This window comes from Oryctolagus cuniculus, chromosome 7 (assembly GCF_051225735.1).
Source record: "Oryctolagus cuniculus isolate XC-2025 breed Fujian yellow rabbit chromosome 7, ASM5122573v1, whole genome shotgun sequence".
Lineage (NCBI taxonomy): Eukaryota > Metazoa > Chordata > Mammalia > Lagomorpha > Leporidae > Oryctolagus > Oryctolagus cuniculus.
Window position 1 is genome coordinate 160593111 of NC_142873.1, and position 22640 is coordinate 160615750.

Here is a 22640-nt window from a genome sequence, read left to right on the forward strand (position 1 = left end):
TCTGGGGAGCACAAGGAGTCGGTGCCGTTACCTGAGGAAGGAACAAATGGCTGGGCCAGCCCCGGGCACCTCTCAACTCCACCTGAGGCCTCTTTCCACAACGGAACTGGAGGCGGGGGCTGCCGGGACTCCCCCGCGGCCAGCCTCAGCGGCCTGCCCCGGCGCACTGAGCGGTGGAGGACGGGAGAGCACGGCGAGCTCGTCCATGCTGCCTCTGCCTCCTTCCGTGCCTGCACCGCCCACTGGGCTTTTACTACGCAGCTGCAGCCACAGTGAGAGCTGCAAGCAAGCGGGTAACGAGCTGGGTTCCACAAGACACGCGAGACAGGCGGGGCCCCCAGCAGCTTGCTACGCGCCTTGTTTATTGTGCGAACAGGGCTCAGAAATGTACAGACACAAACTGCAGGCCAAGAAGCCCGTCGGCCGTGACTCCACAATCCACGGCGCTTCTCAGCCTGCATGCGGGCCGGCTGTGGCAGGCGTGAACCCCAGCAGGGGGCGCTCTCGCCCACGCCACTCTACTGCTCTAATCTTTAAGCACGAGGGGAGCCTTCACTTGATCCGCCACCTCCTTGCCACTCAGCGCCTCGACGATGGCCAGAGCGAACTCGAAGCTGGTCCCCGGACCGCGGCTGGTGAGAATCAGGCCATCCCGCTCCACGCGGCTCTCGGAGTAGCTGTAATGACCTGTGACGATGAACGGAAAGGTTACGTCCTCACGGGCTGTGCTGGGTGACACGTCACCACTGGCTGGCTCACATCTCTAGGGGCTGGTGCGGTGGCGTAGCAGGTTCAGCCGCCGCCAGCAAGGCCGGCCTCCCATTGACTGCTGATCGGAGCTGCTCCACTCCCTGTCCAGCCCCTGCTCCTGCGACCGGGAAAGCAGTGGAAGACGGCCCCAGTGCTTGGGCCCTGCACCCGCATGGGAGACCCCCGAGGGAGCTCCAGGCTCCTGGGCTCAGCCTGGTGCAGCTCTGGCTGTTGAGGATACTTGGGCAGTGAACCAGCAGGTGTAGATAAGATCTCTGTCTCTCCCTCTCTCTGTAACTATGCCTTTCAAATAAACAAATAGAAAACAAACAAAACAAAAACACATTTTTAAAAGCTACCCCACTACTAGCTAGCCATCCAGAACATTCCCACGGCTCTTAGAAGCGCTCAGAAGTCCAGGAAGAAGTTGAGGGCTGAGGGCAAGACACTCTGAAATGAAGGTAAAAGCCGCTGGGGAGACGGCACGGGGCAGGGGCAGGGGCTGCAGAGCGCTAAGCACTAACCAGTCACACTTCTACTTTGCAATAAATGTTGAGAGACAGCCCTGTGAATGCAGGGGAGGGGGAAGGAGCTGCCTCACTAACAGGCAGGACCATCACAGCCCACGCGGTGCGAGACCTGCCTGTGGGGGCAGTGGCCAAGCTCGTTTCTCGGGGGCCATTCCCTGGGCACACCCAGCTGGTTACTTTTCTGGCAAACAACTCAGGGATTCTCCCACACCGACCTCCGCAGCTCTCTCCCTCCACTGCAGGCACAAGTGGACTCCACCCAGGGCCAGAGTGCTTTCTGCCTGGCCGCCACCCCTGCCCCACCTGTACCTCTGCTTCCTGCCCCTTCTGCCCCGGAACGTGTCCCGCCCCCCCTCCCCAGGCCCAGCAGCACGGCTGCCCCAGGACACCCGCGACCCCTCCCTACGGCAGGCCCTCAGGACCCCATCAGGGCACTGGCTCTGCCCACTGACAACCTGCAAATGCTGTGTTTCCTTGTCCACTTTCCAACAGGGCAGGGTCTTCCCCTGTCCCAGAACACTGACAACACAGAGGTGCCCTTAGGTGCAGCCTCCCCCTGCACTCGTCGCCGGCTGCTCGGAGACTGGTCTGGCACAGCGCCCCGTGGGCTCGGCAGAACCCGTTCACGTGCCCCCCAAGAAAGCTCTCACCAACCCTCTCCGGCCCCTGGAGTGTGGCCTTGGCACAAACAGGGCTGGGAGGGACAACAGGGGGAACGTGGGTCCAAGTGGGAGCTGGCGGCCAGGACAGGCTGGTGACAGTGGTCACCAAGAGGAAAGGGACACTTGCAGTGGATCTCAAGGAAAAGGTGCCCAGGACCCAGGAAGGACCTGCCTGGAGACTGCATGCCCTTACCCTCAGTGGGGGGACATGGGGACAGCAGGGTGGCTTAGGGCAGGCGAGGCTGTGAAATCCTGCTGCCCTCTGCTGCACCAGCCTCCGCAGTGACCCCAGCTCCGACCACCGTGCCCACCGCCGGATGCAGGGCACAGGGCACGCTCTGAAACACCTCAGGCCCGCCTTCATCCTGCTCCCTGCCCCGTCTGAGCAGCGGCTCAGGAAACGCTTGTCCAACCACCACACAGAGAACATTCAGCTCACGAGCCCCTCCCAGCAGAAGCCACAAGACCACGTCTTTTCAAAGTGGCCTCGGTCTTCCCCCTTCCCTAGCAGGAAGTCACCGCGGAGGACAGCAACACCTCCACAGGCGCACTCAGGAGTCAAAGGGGACCCTTAGTTGGGGGGAGAAGCTTTTCGTAACTGGACCTCGTCTCGTGATGGCTAAAGCACACCGAGACAACGGCACACGTGGAACCAAAAACCCAGCTGGGCCAGGGCTCCCGGCAGCCTGGCCTGGGACGGCGGGCAGCACGTGCTGAGTGTCTGCCTCACGCATCGTCAGGGGCTGAACCTGGCTACCCAGGGTTGCAGAGGCTGAGGCTCTCTGCAAATCCTCCACCAGGAAAAGCCAGAGGTCCACGCTGGTCCACGGCCCCCACCTGGTGGTGGCAATGGTGAACAGCAACGTGCAGGAGGCCATCCCACCCAGGGGCCACGCTCCCCCAAGCCAGGTTCTGTGGCTTTAGGGCCGAGATCACACGTGCAAACAGGCCTAAGGTGCTGGATAAATTTCTCTTTAATTTGAAAAAGGTTTCAAGTAAAACTCCCAGAGCCAGGCGGCTTTTCAGAGGGAAAGGAACTGCGGAACTTGGGTCGGCTCTGCAGTAGGCAGCGTGTGTCTTTGTGAACAGCGGTTCAGCACCAGGCCCCACCGCCATGTTCACAGCACAGCTGCTGTGCAGCCACGGCAGTCCCACAGCTGCCCAAGACCTGCAGTCCCAGGAAGCCTGGCAGAGTAAACTTGGTCCATCTGCAGCTCTCGGTTCAAACCCTAGGTCTGCCACTCAGCAGCCGGCTAACCTCCCAGGGCCTTCCTGTTCCCTTCTGTGAAATGGGCACGCCAGGAACACGAAGGACCGTGTCACGGCCACTGCGTTCCCAGCCTGCAGCCCAAGTGGGCGGTGGCGGCAGGGACGGTGCGAGGCCACACGTGAAGTCACTGGTACCTGCAGCAGGTACCTTTGTCAGCTCGTGTGACAGAGGGGGAGACTGAGACTTGGTGAGACTGACAAGCCTGCCCCTTCCGCAGGGCTGGTGGGGACCTGGGGCCACCCCTCTGCCCGGCTCTCCACTGCTCAGCTGGGACCAGCACACAGATGCTTCCCAAACAGGCAGAGCAGAGCACACACGCGACAGCGGAGCTGTGACGGACGCACTCAAAACCTGCGACGTGGAGGACTTTGGTCTTCAGGCTAATCGCTCATCCGAGGGAAAAATTTCCTCCTGATCCAAGGTCACACCAAGGCCAGTGGAGGGCCTCGGCCACAGCACACGCCGGGCGGCCCTCACAGCGGTTCTGAGGGGTCTGAGGGGCAGCACGTCCAGTCTCTCTACCTTGGAACAGGACTTAGCGGCTCGACTCCACGCCTGGACACGTCGATGTATGTGGGAGCCCTGCTATGACACGGGACAGGGACAGAACGACACAGGACCCGGGCTGGGCCCGACTCGGGGAAGTCGCCTCGCTTCTCTGAGCTTGTTCCTCATCCACGAGGCCAGGAGGAAGACGCCTGCCTGTCAGGCACAGGGACCAGAGGCGGCCCGGGGGTAAGGCAGGGGAACGCGCTCCCTACACTGCGAGTCCGGCTCTCTCTACTCCTCATCAGCCTCCCGGCTTAGGAGACTGAGAGAAGGCAGGCTGGCAGATGCAGGGCGCAAGTGCTCTCCCCGGGCCTTCCTCAACGGTTCACAGCCACCTGACGAAGCCCGGTCCTGTCCTGCCCATTTCTCCCCGACCCTCTAAAGCCCCTCTGTTAGCTCAGATTAAATTCCCATATTTAAAATGCTCTTTGGGGGCAGGCATTGTGGCACAGCAGGTGAGCGGCTACTTGGGATGCCTGGGTTGGAGACCCGACTCTTCCACTTCCCATCCAGCTTCCTGCTACAGCACCTGGGAGGCAGCGAGTGACTCAGTACTCTGGCCCCTGCCACCGACGAGGGAGACGGGCAAGGACTTCCGGGCTCCTGGCTTCCACCTGGCTCAGCCCAGGCTGCTGAAGACATTTGGGGAGCAGACCAGTGGATGGAAGTTCTGTCACTCTGCCTTTCCAAGTAGGTGGGGGTGGGAATCAGTGGTATAGCTTTTTTCTTCAAATATCAATTTTTCAAACAGTTTTATTGACAAGTTAATATTTTCCTACATATTTTCAAGCAAATACTAGCTTGGATCAAATTTCAGACTATGCAGAGCGTATCACAATGTAAACTACGGACTGTGGATACCAATGATGGACAGCATGAGGCCATGCATCCTAACAATGGACCACTCCTGTGTGGGATGCACTTGGGGTGCTGGGGGGACAATGCGGGCTGGGCACCTGCCAATTATCTGCATTTTCTCCTTTATGTTGCTGTGAACCTAAAACTGACCTAGAAAATAAAGTTTATTGAATATAAAAAAAGTAATATGCAATAATAAATAACGCATCACTTTACTTTAGAAGGCCCAGAGATGCTGAGAGACATTTAAGGACATTCACTGGATTCCAAAGACCAAAAGAAAAAAAGAAAAAAAAGCAGAACACTACCTCCGTGTCCCTCCTCGGAGAGCAGTTACGCATGTCATGACACATCAAACGCCGGGTTAGCTCACGGCACTTAGACGAAGCAAGTGCGTGTGCTGTGGGCAGTCACGTGAAGTATGCCAAGTGACAAAAGCAAGCTGCATAACCACACTTAGGTCCCACTAGAGTAAAAATACTAAGCTGAAAAGGATGACGAATATGTGCAGAGAAAATTCTAGAGGGTTACACAAACAACTTCACACGAGTTAACTCTGGGAGAAAGAAGGGGGAGGAGACAGGGAGAAGCAGCCTGGCCTCACTTCACCCTCCACCTGTACTGTCTGTGGATTTACCAGGAGCAGAAATTGCTCTGATAGTCAAAAACTGGTAAAGTTTAAATGTCGGCTTGATTATCTGTAAATAAACTTATCACTGAGCACCCGGGCCTGCCACTTGGCCATTCTCTGAATGCAGAGAGCGGCATTCGTGTCACTTTGGACTGTGGGCAAAGGACACTGTGAAATGGCTGTCAGGATTTCACATCGACCCTAATTACACTAGCACTGCATAATCACGTTGAATCTGTGACCAGAAGGAATCTGCTGGCCTTTGGTTATGACCCCAGCCCCCAGCACAGAACACACCACCCCGCAGCCCCTGGTGGCCACGCGTGCAGAGGAGCTGAGACTCCCCCAGCTGCGCGGACCGTCCCTGCCCAACGGCTGACACGGCTGGGAAATGCCCAGTCCGCAGGAGAAGCCTTTTTGTGCATCAACTTATAAGCAGATACTTACTCCCATTCATCATTTTGTCTTTAGCAAGTGGGTGTGTGGTGACTTTGCTTCCAAAACCTATCTCATGAGCCAGCAGAGCCGTGGGACCTGGAGATACAAGATTAACACAAGATGTAAGTGCAGGTACAGAAAACGCGTGCGTTAGAAACTGCAGCAGCCACAGCATCTTCAGAGTCAAGCGGCTCTGCCCAGAAGGGCGGCTTCTGAACCACGGGAGAGCTGAAGAGTATGTCTGTAAGAAACCATCTGCTGGGCACATCCGGCGAGACTTCAACTCCCTCCACAACCACGGAGCCAGGAGAATGCCCCCCGATGCCACGGGAGCGCCCCGCAGGACACCGACGCACCGCGAGTACCGGGACGGCTGCGCTCCCCTCTCACCGCTCCCAGCAGGAGGGACACACTAACACCATCGCACCTCTAGACTGCACGGCTGCAATTCTATTTTTCTACCAGAAAATGGAGTAGCAGATGAACATCCACCAACCCTCCCGTCCAAATTCACCGGCGGCAGGCTTCCTACAGGGACAGCAGGCCGCCCCGCCCGGGGGGAGACGGCCTGGCGGTGTCCGAGAGGTCACGGGACCCAGGCGAGCAGCCACGCGGAGGGCAGCCTGTGCCTCTGCAGTGAAGTCTCTGAACGATGCAGGCACCAACTTGAGATTTATCCACATTTATTCACCGAAAGTGGTCAACTCAGGATCACAAGCATATTTATACTCAATGGGCTCAAACAAGGACTAAAACCAAAAAGGCTTTTTACTTTTAATTGTTCCCTTACTTTAAAGGTTTGAAAAACGTTCACCTTTCTTCTCGAAGCCATACCTAGAGGAGCAGACTCCAGGGCAGCCTGCTGTGACAGCTGAGGGCAGGGGGCTGGCCGACGTCCCCTCGCACAGCCTGTGTTTGCTTCCACAAACCTGACGCCTTGGTCCTCCTGACCTTTCATTTTCCAACATGATTCCCAGGAAACGGTTATGTAACACACCTGCGGGCTGCTCAAGCCAGAGCTGCTGTAAACACGGACCAAACAAACTGCACCTGATTACATAAGCGCTCTACCTAACGCGAGCTGCTGGTGTCACTCCAAACGTGAGGTGCTGGTGTCACTCCAAGTTCTAATTTTTATTTCTTAGGTCAAAAGCCTCAAACACACGCGGGTACTTCAGAAAGGTTATGAAAAAAAAAAATGGAATTAAAAGATAATTTTGGTACAAAAATGTTTTGGAAATCTGTGCAGTGTTTCTATCACACACATCTCCCAGGAACCTTCTGCAAAGCCCCGGGCATGCTTTGGCCTTACTTGCATTGTACCAAATCTGCGCTGTCCAGTCTACCTGAGCGGACTCCCGAGGCACCTCTAATTCTTACACGGCAGAGCCGAGGGATAAGAGAGCCCCCGTCTCCTCTGTAAAGGGAGCGCAAGCAGAGCGGGCAGCGGGCGGGGCTCCAGCTCCAGCGGCCTGCTCCCCTCCCTCCCCTCCGGGTGAGGAAGCTGGGGAACTCCCCCACACCCTCCCTCACTCCCGGACGCCGGCACTTCCCGCTGGCTGGCCCGCCGTGTAAGTCCGTGATTACTGTCTTCTGGGGCTTCTGTCTATTTTGAAAAAGAGGCAAGGGCTGGTGCCACGGCTCACTAGGCTAATCCTTCGCCTGCGGCATCAGCACCCTGGGTTCTAGTCCCGGTCGGGGCGCCAGATTCTGTCCCGGTTGCCCCTCTTCCAGGCCAGCTCTCTGCTGTGGCCCAGGAGTGCAGTGGAGGATGGCCCAAGTGCTTGGGCCCTGCACCCCATGGGAGACCAGGAGAAGCACCTGGCTCCTGCCTTCGGATTGGCGCAGTGCCATTTGGGGGGTGAACCAACGGAAGGAAGACTTTCTCTCTGTCTCTCTCTCAGGGACACTAAGCAGCCCGACTACTAGAAATTCTGCGGGGTGAGAAAGCTGCCGAGTCAGCACCGCGGCCCTGGGGGAGGGGAGGACTAGCAGGAGGCCCCGCGGCAGCCAAGGGGAAAGCCACCAGCGCCACCTGGTGGTGACTTAGAAAAGGACACCTGGCCACTGCCGGTGTCTGAGGCCCTGCTTCCACCTGAAGCCAGTCAACTCCTCCGCCCGGCCCCTACTCAGAGCAAACCTCTGTCTTCTTTTCAAGACAGCCTCTCTTCTGTGTCCACCTTTCTCACGCAGTATCAGCGCCTAACTTGCATCTTTTCATCCAAAACCTGCACTTGTTGCACCTGCTCTGCTCCCCTCCACGGCCCTCACCTCACTGCCAGAGTCAGGGTGTGCAACAGGACGAACACGCCGCGAGAGCACGAGTACCAGACGAGGCCGATGCCGGGCCAGCTCGCTGACACGCAGCGCGCGCCTGCACCACGGCCTCGGGCCACAAAGCCGGCCAAACCCATCCTCCCTTCCTCTTCCCCAGCTCCTGGGGGCCCTTTGGCTTCATTTGGGCTACGTGACATCACCACCTGTCACGTGACCCAGTAGACCTGGGACATCTCTAGCACGCATGCCACGCCCACAGGACGGCACTGTCACACCCTGCTGTCACTTCTGAGAAGGAAAAAGGCCAATAACATCTTCGAAGCATCTGTTCTGACCTGACTCCCCAGAGGGAATGCTACAGTGACCAGTAAGGTCACGGGGATCCTCGCCTGTGACTTCTAAAGAGCCTACGCACTGAAGTAAGACGTCAGCGTACGATTCCAGCCAGCCAGCCATGTGGGCAAACATCTCAGAGACCTGCAGCAAGGCAGGCCCTGGGGAGGTCACACTACGGAAAAACGCAGGCTGGTGGAACATTATCCGATACCGGAGCAAGACCGGCTTGAAAACAGCACCAGAGGGCAAGACGTCACGTTTCAAAGATGTGGGGACCTCAGAGGAGCGTGAGCGAGCCTATTCTAAGTCACGTGGCCGACGATACAGTGCCCGAGATCAGAGCCCACTGAGAGTCGGAGATCGCCAGGGAGGTGGCGGGAGGCGGCGCGGGCCTCCCCTCTGCAGGGCAGCACAGGGCAAAGCTGCTGTTTCTGCTGACGATTCCTGCTGACGCTGCTGGCACACACGCTTCCTGGCGCCAGACCTGCCGAGACAAGCTGTTTACTGAATTCCAGAGGGCCTTCCTCTCCTCCGAGGTCAACCAAACACGGAAAATGCAGAGCTGCAGAACGGACGCCGGGGCAGAGAGGTGGCGCACAGCTGCCCCCTTCTGAGGGGACAGCACCTCCGTGCCCCCAGCTCAGCAGACCCCACAAGGAAGGGCAGGAAGGGCAGCCCCCAGGCACGGTACCTGCGCAGATGGCCGCTATGAGGCCCTTCCTCTTTTCTTGTTCCTTCAGGATCTCCTTCACGGCCGCAGACTGTCAAAGAAACCGAAACACGTCAGGCTGCCATGGGGCCGTTACACCAATCCCTTGCTTGGACACTGCGGCAGAACCTCAGTTGAGCTTAGCTCACGAGACCAGCGATCTACCGTCCTAGGACCACTGGTCCATCACTAACCTAACAGTGACCACATGCACGGTGTGTCTGGACCCCTGGCCCGACAGAGGGTTTGTCCTAAGGGAACCTTATCCCTCCACCTTCAAACACAGGAAGGAAAGAGCGACTTTGTTGGTTTGCCCCTTGCCTTCCTGTTTCCCAGGGTGAGAGTGGGCAGGAGGAGGCAATGTGGGGTCTGGGGTGCTTCCAGATGGCGGAGCAGTCAAGGCCAGCGGGAACACTGCTCTCCCGTCTGCTGGGCAGGCTGAGCCCCCGACAGTAGCGGTGCCAGCCCTCACGGCTCCCTGCAAACCCCAGGGTCGCGGGCGGCCGCACGGCAGTCCAGGCTGGACCCTTCGCCAACACAAAGCCCAGTGACTCTGCTGCTGGCGCGGGAAACAGGCATCTCACTGGGGGCTGCATTCACAGAACCTGTTCGTGAACAATCACTCCACCAGTTCAGTGCACTTCCACGGCAAGTATGACTAGAAATGCCGACTGCAGTAAGGCTAGAACACGCATGTTCCTCTGGGTGGTCTCCATTTTATCCACAGCCCCTCCCTGAAATAGCTGAGCTACAATGTAACCAACAGAGTGCACACTTCCTCAGTCTTCCCGCCTGTGTCCCCAGGCCCCGCCCCGCTGCTTTTACCTCAGACAAATTCTGTGCACCCAGGTTACCTCCCGGCAGGACGACCACATCATACGGGCCCTGAAACAGTTCAAAAAGGAGAAAAAACACGGTGACAATCTAACCACGCTTTCACATTTTACACGTGGGACTCGAGCAAAATACAGGCAGGAACCTGTGTAGGTACACCTGTCAGTGGGACCACAGTGAGATAACGGTGGCCCCGACACCGCTGTCGTCAGCAGAGGACACAGGCTCCTCATGGCCGGAACACGTAAGCGTGGCCACGCTGCAGAGCGACAGGTGCGGACAGTGTCACTTGCAATCAAACACAAAAACACAGGTAACCCACATGTATGGTCAGGTCTCATGTGTGTGCACACAGGGACTCAGATAAGACACAAACACATGTAATCTATGTGTACATGTGTATGAACATGATCCACCCGCTCGCATGTGCACACAGGTGCTCATACACAAAACACGGATAAAACATGAAATAAAACATGAAGTCTTTGTGCATGCATACCAACATGTACTATATGTGTACGTGTGTATGGACGTGACACACCTGCTCATGTGTGCACACAGGCACTCACAAAGGGATGTTCTGTGGGCTGGGTGGAGGGAGACGGGCAGGACGAGACGGGGACACCTGACACTCGGACTCTACCGTGTGAACTGTCTTCAACACGCATGTGCACAAGAGAAAATTTAAAAGGCATGGAAAAATATTTTTAACTTTATGAAAAATGGAACTTGAGGAGAAAAATGATGCGATATTTTAGTATCTCCGACACTAAAACACCTAGAGAGCTCATTAATGTCAAGCCCTGGAGACACAAAATGGAAACTGCTTGAACAACACTTGACGATGCTCAAAGTTTTAAGAAAATTGTTAGTCATTAAACAAACTACAAATGAGAACTTAGTATACACTCAGTACAACACACACTTTTTAGAACTAAGATCGTAAGCATCTTACTGTTGTTTTAAAACCAAACAAAACCCAAAAATAAAATATGTGACGTATAGAATTTTTCTGGAATCTGGAATGAACAATAAATACCTACGAAAGATACCTGCTGATGGGAATACCCGGCACGACAGGATACAAGAACACTGAGGAACAAAGCTACTTCTACTCAACAACCCAGCTGTGAGGACCAGTATTCTAACTCTTGACAACCTGGCGACGGACTACCTGAGGCCAGCTCCGCATGGAAGCAGGCCCCACCCCCCCTCCCTCCATGCAGCTGCTCCAGGAGGGCACAGCCCACCTCCTGTCCCCCGAACTGGGCAGGGAAACCAGCTCCATCGCCCTTGCAAGTTACAAACCATAATTCTAGATACTGAAAAAGTGACACAGGTTAAGCAGATCTCTTTACTTCTTCCTTAATCCCAACACTAATCAAGTCTGAGCTGCTCCACGTGAAATGAATCACAGGCCATCTGTGTCACTATAGAGAAAAAAGTAAAAGGTCGCTTAACAAAGGGGAGCAGAGAGAGGATTTAGTGCATTAAAAAGTTAGAATAGGGTGCTGGCATCGGGGCACAGCAGGCTAAGCCATGCCTGCAACGCTAGCATCCCATATCGATGCTGGTTCAAGTCCAGGCTGCTCTCCTTCCAATCCAGCTTCCTGCTAATTCACCTGGGAAGGCAATGGATGGCGGCTCAGGTCCCTGGGCCCCTGCCGCTCATATAGGAGACGGGCATGGAGTTCCGGCTTCAGCCCCAGCTGTTGCAGCCATTTGGGTAGTGGACTGGCAGATAGAAGATCTGCCTCTCTGTCTCTCCTTCTGTCACTCTGCCTTTCCAAAAACCAGAAGAGGAGGAAGGATGCCTGTGTAAGGAAAACGCTTCCTCCGGTGCCTCAGCAAGGCATCCCCCCCGCCCCCGCCCCCAACACGCCAAGCACCGTGGCATCAAGGAGTTCCACAACGACGGAGTGGAAAGGTGAAGCCCCTGCCCTCCCAGTACAGTTACTGGGAAAGACATTCAAGCAAAGTAAGTTTCTAAAGTACGTCTGTGCTACCAAGTCTTAGACGTATTCACAAGACATTTCAGGAAACTAGTAACAAAGTCAGATGAATCATTCCACAAATGGAGAACAAACCTCTTTTTTTGCATCTTCCAGACTGGCATCAGGACAAATGACAACGTCACGGCTACACTGTACAGGGTCCTTCCCAGCCAGACCGGCAACAGTGACCTTAATCTACGAGAAAGAAGTCATCACGATATTTAAGAACACCGACACATTTAGAATGACATTTTCACAGCTGCCCTACATTTTAAAATAACTTGACAGGAAATACTACAAGCCAACCACACTGAATTTGAGCTAATATGTTAGCTAAACGTATTTAATAACTAGGTCTATCCCCATTCCCTGACAGTCCCAATTTACAGCTGCTGTCCTAGCACCATGTCTGGCTGAACACCCTTTCTCCTACAAGCATTCCAGTTGGGCAATACATTATAGGACCGTCCCATTAATAACTCCTTCTAATAATCTTACAAGGTTACTATTGCCATTTAGAACTTTATGATTTCTTTTCATTTGAGATCGAGAGAGAGAGAGAGAGAGGCCACCAATCCACTGGTTCAAATGTCTAGGGGTCGGAAACTCAATCCAGGTCTCCCACATGGTGGCAAGGACCCAAGTACTTGAGCCACCACCTGCTGCCGCCTCCCAGGGCACAATAAGCAGGAAGCTGGACTGAAAGTGGGGGTGGGGCTCAAGCCAGGCACTCTGACACGGGACGCAGGTGTGCAACATCTTAACTACGGCACCAAACACCCACTCTTTCGTGTTATTTTCAAATAGAAATTGGGGATGGGCCGGCACCGCGGCTCACTAGGCTAATCCTCCGCCTAGCGGCGCCGGCACACCGGGTTCTAGTCCCGGTCGGGGCGCCGGATTCTGTCCTGGTTGCCCCTCTTCCAGGCCAGCTCTCTGCTGTGGCCAGGGAGTGCAGTGGAGGATGGCCCAAGTGCTTGGACCCTGCACCCCATGGGAGACCAGGAGAAGCACCTGGCTCCTGCCTTCGGATCAGTGCGGTGCGCCGGCCGCAGCGGCCATTAGAGGGTGAACCAACGGCAAAGGAAGACCTTTCTCTCTCTCTCTCTCTCACTGTCCACTCTGCCTGTCAAAAAAAAAAAAAGAAAGAAAGAAAGAAATTGGGGATGGCGCTATGGCGTAACACCACTGCCTGCAGTGCCGGCATCCCATATAGGCACTGGTTTGGGTCCCGGCTGACCCACTTCTGATCCAGCTCTCTGCTATGGCCTGGGAAAGCAATGGAAGATGGATGGCCCAACTCCTTGGGTCACTGCACCCATATGGGAGACCTGGAAGAAGCTCCTGGCTACTGATCAGGACAGCTCCAGCCATTGTGGCCAATTTGGGAGTGAACCATCGGATGGAAGACCTCTCTCTCCTCTCTCTGTGTAACTCTGACTTTCAAATAGATAAATAAATGAAAAGAGGTAGAAATCCAAGTTAAAGCAAGGAAATACTACTTTATCTTGTCAAAATGTAAAAAGCTGACAAGAGGAACTTCCTGTCCTGCTGGTGGGACCGCCAGTTGGTGCACTGGAAAGCGATTCGGCAGCATCCAGGAAGGGTGGTCCTCTGACCTCGCCATCCCCACTGGGGACACAGCCTGGGAACCCTCCTACAGGAGACTCACAGTGACGATGCATGACAAGGACGGCCAGGCTGTGCACCTGCATGCGGGGCAACACTGTGGGCGATTCTGAGCGAACTCAACAGACCTACGCACACCCAGATCTGAACACACTCTGGGCTCCACTGCTGGCTCCGGGTTCTACTGGCTTCTTTGGGGTCTCCATGCCTCAGTTTCTTTAGCTGTAAAATGAGGGTGGCAGCTTCCAACTCACAGGGTGGCTGGGAAGTTTAGTGAGAGCACTTGGAATGCAGCCAGGCCGAGCAGGTGCTGAGGAGTTTGTCCCCCCTGGCTGTTCGTGCAGACACAGTGTACACCCCTGTGGGAGCCTGCAGGGTGAGAACAGCCCAGCGCCACTCTAAAGACACGCATGGACGCACGGATACCAACGTGACAGCAGCGACCTCTAGGAAGTGAAGGCGGCACAGGACTGAGAAAACAGACAGGGCCGCGGGGTCATCTCTTTGAAGTGGCTGCTCTGTAAGAAATGGGTTTGTGGGTAGGAGTTTGGCACACCAGTTAAGATACCACTCGTGGGGGCCGGCACTGTGGCGTAGCAAGTAAAGCCGCTGCCTGCAGTGCCAGCATCCATTATGGGCGCCAGTTCAAGTCCCAACTGCTCCACTTCCAATCCAGCTCTCTGCTATGGCCTGGGAAAGCAGTGGAGGATGGCCCAAGTCCTTAAGCCCCTGCACCCACATGGGAGATCCGGAAGCTCCTGGCTCCTGATTGGTGCAGCTCCGGCCATTGTGGCCATATGGAGAGTGAACAAGCGGATGGAAGACCTTTCTCCCTCTGCCTCTCCTCTCTCTGTGTAACTCTGACTTTCAAATAAATAAATCTTAAAAAAAAAAAAAAAAAAAAAAAAAAGATGCCACTCGGGCACCTCGTACCACATCACAGTGCCTAGGTTTGGGTCCCTGCTCTGCTCGCCACCCAGCTGTCTGCTGGGGGTACCACGGAAGGCAGCAGGGCACGGCTCTGGTACAAGAAACCCAGGCGAAGTTACAGACTCGTGGCTTCACTACGACTAAGCCCTGTCTGCTGGGAGGACTTGGGGAATGAACCAGCAGATGGAAGACCTCTTTCAAATAAATAAATAAAAATAAAAAAATAGAAAGGGTATACATCGTGGTACAGTGCGTTGGGATGCCCACACCCCATACAGGAACGTTGGTTCTAGTCCCAGGTACTCTGCTTCCAATCCAGCTCCCTGCTAACGGGCCTGGGAAGTAGTGGGTGACCCAGGATTTTAGCTCCTAAACCTACATCAAGAGGCCCGATGGAGCTCCAGGCTCAGCCTGGCCTAGCGCTGGCTGTTGCAGGCATCTGGGGGTGAACTAGAGGGAAGATTCTGTCACTCTTTCAGGTAAGTAAGCAGATAGATCTAAAAAAAATATGAAATGGGTTTGAAAGAAATATGGCAAATGCTAACAAGTATTAAATATGGTAGTGGATAAACAAATGTTTATTGTTACAGTCTTTAATTTTGCATACACTTGAAATATTTAGTAAAGAATATTCAAAGTAAATTTTTAAAAATCTTAAAACTTGGGGCAGGCAAGTCCTGGGCCAGCTCCCTGCTAATGCGCCTGGGGAAGTCAGCAGAAGATGGCCCAAGGGCTTGGGTCCCTGCACTCACATGGGAGACCTGGATGGAGTTCCGGGCTCTTGGCTCTGGCCCTGCCCAGCCCAGGCTCTCACGGCCAGCTGGGGAGTGAACCAGTGGACGGTCCGTCTGTTTCTTCCTTCCTGTCTCTCTGCCTTTCATGTAACTAAAATACATCTTTTAAAAAAACCTTGAAACTCTGCACACAAGGAGGGCTAGGAGAGAACGGGGACTCACCCCAGCTCGCCTCATGACGTCCACAGGGATGACCGTCTCCATCTCCTCGGCTCCTTTGGCCAGGATGACCAGAGCTCTTTTTGAAGCCATTTTGGTATTTTTCAGCCTTAAAAAAATTAAAAAACCTTGCAATGCAACCCTGAAATTTTCACCTTGAAAACCTCAAACGTTGACGTTTAGGAACTTTCTCAGGCAACGGAAGGAGTGTTTCCTAGGCCAAAGGTTCTGACAGACATCGCGCAGTACATCCGGGGTTCAGACCATTTCCCACAGCGGAGGGGCACTGCTGTGTGAGACACACTCGGCCAGGCTGGTGCTAACGCTGAGTGTGAGACACAGTCGGCTAGGCTGGCGCTAACACTGAGTGTGAGACACACTCGGCCAGGCTGGTGCTAACGCTGAGTGTGAGACACAGTCGGCCAGGCTGGTGCTAACACTGTGAGTGTGAGACACAGTCGGCCAGGCTGGTGCTAACGCTGTGTGAGTGTGAGACACACTCGGCCAGGCTGGTGCTAACGCTGTGTGAGTGTGAGACACACTTGGCCGGGCTGGTGCTAATGGCGCGAGTGTGAGACACACTCGGCCAGGCTGGTGCTAACGCTGTGTGAATGTGAGACACACTAGGCCAGGCTGGTGCTAACACTATGTGTGAGACACACTCGGCCAGGCTGGTGCTAACACTATGTGTGAGACACACTCAGCGAGGCTGGTGCTAACGCTGAGTGTGAGACACACTCGGCCAGGCTGGTGCTAACACTGTGAGTGTGTGACACACTCACCGAGGCTGGTGCTAACACTGAGTGTGAGACACACTCGGCGAGGCTGGTGCTAACGCTGTGAGTGTGAGACACACTCAGCCAGTCTGGTGCTAACGCTGTGTGAATGTGAGACACACTCGGCCAGGCTGGTGCTAACGCTGTGTGAGACACACTCAGCCAGGCGGGTACTAACGCTGTGTGAGTATGTGACACACTCGGCGAGGCTGGTGCTAACGCTGTGTGAGACACACTCGGCCAGGCTGGTGCTAACGCTTTGAGTGTGTGAGACACACTCGGCGAGGCTGGCGCTAATGCTGTGAGACACACTCGGCGAGGCTGGTGCTAACACTGTGAGTGTGTGACACACTCGGCAAGGCTGGTGCTAACGCTGTGTGAGTGTGTGACACACTCGGCGAGGCTGGTGCTAACACTGTGAGACACACTCGGCCAGGCTGACGCTAATGGCGTGAGTGTGAGACACACTCAGTGAGGCTGGTGCTAACAGCGTGTGTGACACACTCGGTGTGGCTTGTGCTAACACTGAGTGTGAGACACACTCAGCGAGGCTGGTGCTAACGCTGTGAGTGTGAGACACACTTGGCCGGGCTGATGCTAATGGCGCGAGTGTGAGACACACTCGGCGAGGCTGGTGCTAACACTGTGAGTGTGTGACACACTCGGCCAGGCTGGTGCTAATGGCTCAAGTGTGTGACACACTCACTCGGCGAGGCTGGTGCTAACACTGAGTGTGAGACACTCAGTGAGGCTGGTGCTAACAGCGTGTGTGACACACTCGGTGTGGCTGGTGCTAACACTGAGTGTGAGACACACTCAGCGAGGCTGGTGCTAACGCTGTGAGTGTGAGACACACTTGGCCGGGCTGATGCTAATGGCGCGAGTGTGAGACACACTCGGCGAGGCTGGTGCTAACACTGTGAGTGTGTGACACACTCGGCCAGGCTGGTGCTAATGGCTCAAGTGTGTGACACACTCACTCGGCGAGGCTGGTGCTAACACTGAGTGTGAGACACTCAGTGAGGCTGGTGCTAACAGCGTGTGTGACACACTCGGTGTGGCTGGTGCTAACACTGAGTGTGAGACACACTCAGCGAGGCTGGTGCTAACGCTGTGAGTGTGAGACACACTCGGCGAGGCTGGTGCTAACACTGAGTGTGAGACACTCGGTGAGGCTGGTGCTAACAGCGTGTGAGACACGCTCAGCAAGGCTGGTGCTAACGGCGTGAGTGTGTGACACACTCACTTGGCAAGGCTGGCGCTAACGGCGTGAGCGCGAGGCTCCTTCGGAAAGTCAACAATGGAGAGTTTATCTCAGCACCAAAATGTCTGTAGTCCACGGGCGTGAAGGACGCTGCACATAGTGACAACGAATTGCAAATCCTGAAAAACACTACGCGTGGACTCCAAAACGCCGCTGGCGCCCACGTCAACTCATGGTCTCTAACTCTGTCCCCACGAACGCTCAGGGGCTCCTGGTTCCCCGTGGGAGTTTCCGTCACGTTTTCCTCAGTTTCTTCCCTCACGATCCACCGCAGAGCAAGCGCCCTCCACACGAACCCGACACGGCCCTGCGTGACCGCGGCTCTGCGTGGCCGCTCCCCGGGGCGGCCCGAGGGTCACGGCGGGCCCCGGCCACTCGCCCCCGGGGGCTTGGGACGGGCGGGGCACACTCAGCACGGGGGCGTCGCCCACGGCCCGGGCTCCCTGGCCGCGGATGCCCGGCGGACCGAGACGGGAACGCCCGCCCAGGACCCCTGCGCGCGCGGCCCGCCCCGCTCGGGACTCGACACCACGGACGCCAACACCGCGGGGCTAACGACCCCCGCACTGCGGACGTGCTCGGCGTGGACACTGCGGCCTCCCGGCGGCCGAGACGCGGTGCTGCGTCCGCCCCGGCGTCCCCGGCAGCAACGCCGCGCCCTCCCGCGCCCTCCCGCGCCCGGCCCGCACCCCATGTCTCTTCCTGCAGACGCGACGCCGCGGACCACTCACCCCGAGCCCACCTCAGGCAGACGCAAGTACGCGCACGCGCGCACGCACGTTCGCCGGGCCCCGCCCCTGCGCCCCGCAACGCGCAAGCCTACGTCGCCCTGCGTCACATCCGGCCGAGTCCATCCTGACGGCGACGGGGGGGTTCCATCTCGTCCGCTCCGCACGCCGCCCCCCTGCTGCGGATGGCACGGCCCTGCCCGCCCCGGCCGGGGTCACCTCGCGCTGTGCGCGCTGCAAGGTGGCGCCGTCCCGCGCCTCGGGGCGGCTGCGGCGCGCCTTAGGCCGGCGTTCTCGTAGTCTGTGGTTCTCTTTCCCGGGCTCGCCCCTGCGGGGGCCCGCGACCCCGAGTGGCGCTTCGTTCACGCGCAGTGACGTCATGGTGTCTCCCCGGCGGAGCTGATGTCGCGGCTGTCAATCCAACAAGCACGGAATGGGGTCGTGTAGGGTTTTAAAATGTCGGTTTCAGCCGAGACGGCGGGCGAGTGCGCTGCGCGGCCGTGCCTGTGGGTGCGACGCCCGCGGGGCGGCCCAGTGGGCTGTCCTGCGCTGCCCCGCACCTCGCCCGCACCCCGACGACAGGTGGATCAGGGCGCGGTGTAACCCCGCACGTGCGTGTGGGGGGAAGGAGGCCACAGCCCGAGGGAGGGAGGACGGCAGGACCCCCGCCCGCGTCCGAAATGCAGCCTGGGGGTCCGTTTCGGAAGCAGCCCTGGGGAACTGACCGGGGGAAGTGGGGCCTCAGCCGCGTGGACCGCTTCCCCGGTGCGGTCCCGGGACCCCGAGGCCCACCGGTGCTGTAAGGGCCAAGGCCAGGGGCACCGTGAGGAGCCTGGCCTCGGGGCTGTGATGCCCACCGAGCCCACCTCGGATTCCCACCGACAAGAGTGACTGGAGGGCAGAGCCCCCGGTGGGGGAATACATTGCCCAACTCCGTGTTCTAGAATAACGATCAAGCGATGTTCTAAGTATGTCGGCGTTTCTGTAAGGTTTCAATTTAGATATTAAAATCATGTTTATTTTCAAGAAATAACTGTTAGCTTACAAAAAATCCATGTATTCCGTTTGATCCTTACAAGGCAGTGAAAATGTTTAATAAAAAAAATTGTTAACAGTGTGGCAGGCGTTTGGTGCAGTGGTGAAGATGCCACTCAGGGAGTGGAAGCCACGGGCTGCGACCCTACATCTTCTATGGGCACCGGTTTGAGTCCAGGCTGCTCCACTTCTTTTTTCTTTAAGGTTGATTTATTTATTTGAAAGTCAGAGATACACAGAGAGAGGGAGGCAGAGAGAGGTCTTCCATCCATTGGTTCACTCCCCAACGGCTGGAGCTGCTCCGATCTGAAGCCAGGAGCCAGGAGCTTCTTCCCAGTCTCCCACGCGGGTGCAGGGGCCCAAGCACTTGGGCCATCTTCTACTGCTGCTTTCCCATCACTGCAGAGAGCTGGATCGGAAGTGGGGCAGCCGGGTCTCTAATCTATGCCCATATGGGATGTCGGCACTGCAGGCTGCGGCTTTACCCGCTATGCCACAGCGCAAGCCCCAAGGCTGCTCCACTTCCCATCCAGCTCTCTGTTATGGCCTGGGAAAGCAGTGGAAGATGGCCCGAGTCCTCGGGCCCCTGTACCCGCGTGGGAGACTGGGAAGAAGCTCCTGGCTCTGCTCTGACACAGCCCCAGCTGCTGCAGCCACTTGAAGAGATCCAGCAGGTGAGATCTCTCTTTCTCTCCGTCTTTCCCTGTAACTCTGCCTTTCAAACATAATAAATGAATCTTTTTTTAAAGATGCCACTTGGGATCCCCATTTCAGGAGTGCTTGGGTTCAAATCCCAGCTCTGCTTGATTCTGGCTTCCTGCTAATGCGAATCAGCACGGGAGGGCCCAAGTTCTTGCCACCCTTATAGGAGACCTGGATGGAGTCTCCCGGCTTCAGCCTGACCCAGCCCAGGCTTCTGGAGCCATGGCTATTTGGGAAGAGGACCAGCAAATGGGGAATCTCAAAATATTTTTTCAAATTAAATGTCTAAGAAAATTGAGTTTTCAAATTAAATAAATCAATCCTACAGCCGGCGCCGCGGCTCACTAGGCTAATCCTCCACCTTGCAGCGCCGGCACACCGGGTTCTAATCCCGGTAGGGGCGCCGGATTCTATCCCGGTTGCCCCTCTTCCAGGCCAGCTCTCTGCTGTGGCCAGGGAGTGCAGTGGAGGATGGCCCAAGTGCTTGGGCCCTGCACCCCATGGGAGACCAGGAGAAGCACCTGGCTCCTGCCTTCAGATCAGCACGGCGCGCCAGCTGTGGCGGCCATTGGAGGGTGAACCAATGGCAAAAGCAAGACCTTTCTCTCTGTCTCTCTCACTCACTGTCCACTCTGCCTGTAAAAAAAATAATAATAAAAAAATAAAATAAATAAAAAAAATAAATCAATGCTACAAAAACTCGAAAGGTTTTAGGCAGATGGAAGGAAAATCTGTCGTTCCCCATAGTAAACCCTTAAGGGGGTTTAGGGTAGTGGTCTGCTGGGGCAGGAAACAGCCACAGCACAGTACAGACGGCTCAGCAGGGAGCAGAACAAACCAGAGTTTACACTCCTGAGATACCGGCATCACCGTCAGGTCTGCAATGGATCGGGGTCAGTATTGCTTTTGAAATGATTATTATTTTGAGACATACAGAAAATAGAGTGTTCCCATCTGCTAGTTCACTCCCCGAATGCCCGCAGCAGCCGGGACTGAGCCGGGAACTCATATGTCGGTGACAGGAACCCGAGGATCTGGTCCATCACCTGGTGCCTACCGGGGCCTGCATCTGCAGCAGTCAGGAGCCAGGCATCACACCCAGGCACCCCTGTGGGACGCAGACACCAAGTGTCCGACCACTAGGCCACACACTCTTTCATCAAACGGATATGTTACATGTACTTTTAAAACTCCAATCATTGCATGTGGTAGACTGAATTATTTTTCAGAAATAGTCACTCTTTTCCCTCCCATCTGCATGGGTGAAGTGCGCTTCCTGTTGTTTAACTTTGGGTTTGATCTTGTTTTAGCTCTTGAAATGTTCTTAAAATTCTTCTAACATGTCATACTGTACATATTTATGTTGTACAGAGAGGTGCTCCAGTACATGTTCAGTGTGCACTGATAAAACCAGTATAATCACATTTCCATTCTGTCTGTTTTGAACCTTCCAGGTCATCCAGTCTCATTACTCATAAAACATACAGTAGGTTATTGTGAACTACAGTCCCCTACTGGGCTCTAAAAGACAGATACTTCTTTTTTTTTTTTTTAAGATTTATTTATTTATTTGAAAGAGTTACACAGAGAGGAAGAGACAGAGACAGAGAGAGAGAATATCTTTCATCTTCTGGTTTACTCCCCGAATGGCTGCAATGGCCAGGACTGGGCCAGACTGAAGCCAGGAGTCATGAGCTTCTTCAGGTCGCCCATGTGGGTGCAGGGCCCCTAGCACTTGGGCCATGCTCCACCACTCTCCCAGGTGCATTAGCAGGGAGCCGGATCAGACGTGGAGCAGCCAGGTTGGGAACCAGCGCCCATGTGGAATGCCAACATGACGGGTGGTGGCTTTACCCACTACACCAGAATGCTGGCCCCAGACAGATTTTCTTTAGAGACATTATTTATTAGAAAGACAAAGTGACAGGGAGACAGAAAGACTGGGAGACAGATATCCTATCTGCAAGATTCACATCTCAAATGGCTGTAATAGCCTGGGCTGTCCCAGGCTGAAGTCAGGAGCCCTCTTGGTCTCCCACATGTCTGCCAGGAGCTCGGGCTGAGCCATTATCCACTGCTTCCCAGGCAAACCAGCAGGGAGCCGGAGCAGTGGAAGAGCCGGACTTAAACAGAGCTCCAGTGGGGATACAGGCATCCCCAGGGGTTGCTTAACCTGGTGTGCCACAACACCCAGCCCTCGAACACTCAGTACAGTCCCACCACTTGTGTTTCAGAACCTGCGTCCCTCCTGCTGGCCAGTGGAACCTTCACAGAGGCCTGCCACGGCCTGGGAAAGTACTGACCTGCTGATCAGGCCTGCCCTCCTGGTTCCGAGTTGCCGTAGCGAGAGTTTCGCCCACGGCAGCCGGAGCAGCCTCTCCACCCGAGTTGAAGAAGGACACTCGGGGAACAAAGCTGCCCCAGCCAACCTGCACGGCCAGCGACCTGGAGCAGAGCGGCCATGGCGAACGGCACCTCACAGTGAAGCCTGTGTTGCCCAGCGGCAGCAAACTGACACGGCTCAGCTGGTGCCCAGAGCAAATATTTCCAACTCTAACTTATTTCTTCTGCTAACTATCTCAGTATTTTTTTTAAAAAAAATTATTTATTTTTAAGGCAGAATTAGAGAGACTGATTATCTTCCATCCACTGGTTCACGCCCCCAATGGCTGCAATGGCCAGCTGGGCCAGGCCAAAGCCAGAAGCCTGGTCCTCCATGTTGGTCTCCCGCGCGGGTGCGGGGCCCCAGGCACTTGGGCCATCTCTGCTGCTTTCCCATGCACAT

At 55.7% G+C, this 22640-nt stretch overlaps 1 protein-coding gene across 5 annotated transcripts; it reads right to left on the bottom strand.

Annotated features, from left to right (window-relative positions):
• Positions 1-345: 345 nt before the first annotated feature.
• On the bottom strand, positions 346-18196 carry PARK7 (Parkinsonism associated deglycase). 5 transcript variants are annotated; one of them, XM_089299329.1, is made up of 8 exons: positions 18080-18165; positions 17373-17480; positions 15354-15459; positions 11932-12033; positions 9836-9895; positions 8993-9062; positions 5698-5784; positions 346-687 (listed from the first exon to the last, which is right to left on the bottom strand). In XM_089299329.1, exons 3-8 carry the CDS (start codon positions 15441-15443, stop codon positions 527-529), a joined length of 570 nt encoding a protein of 189 aa, XP_089155455.1. In that variant the 5' UTR covers positions 15444-15459; positions 17373-17480; positions 18080-18165; the 3' UTR covers positions 346-526. The 5 variants fall into 5 exon arrangements, with proteins under 5 accessions (XP_089155455.1, XP_008264192.1, XP_002716191.1 ...); XM_008265970.5 differs by lacking the exon at positions 17373-17480 and having other exon boundaries at positions 18133-18196; XM_002716145.6 differs by lacking the exon at positions 17373-17480 and having other exon boundaries at positions 18122-18165.
• Positions 18197-22640: the final 4444 nt, after the last annotated feature.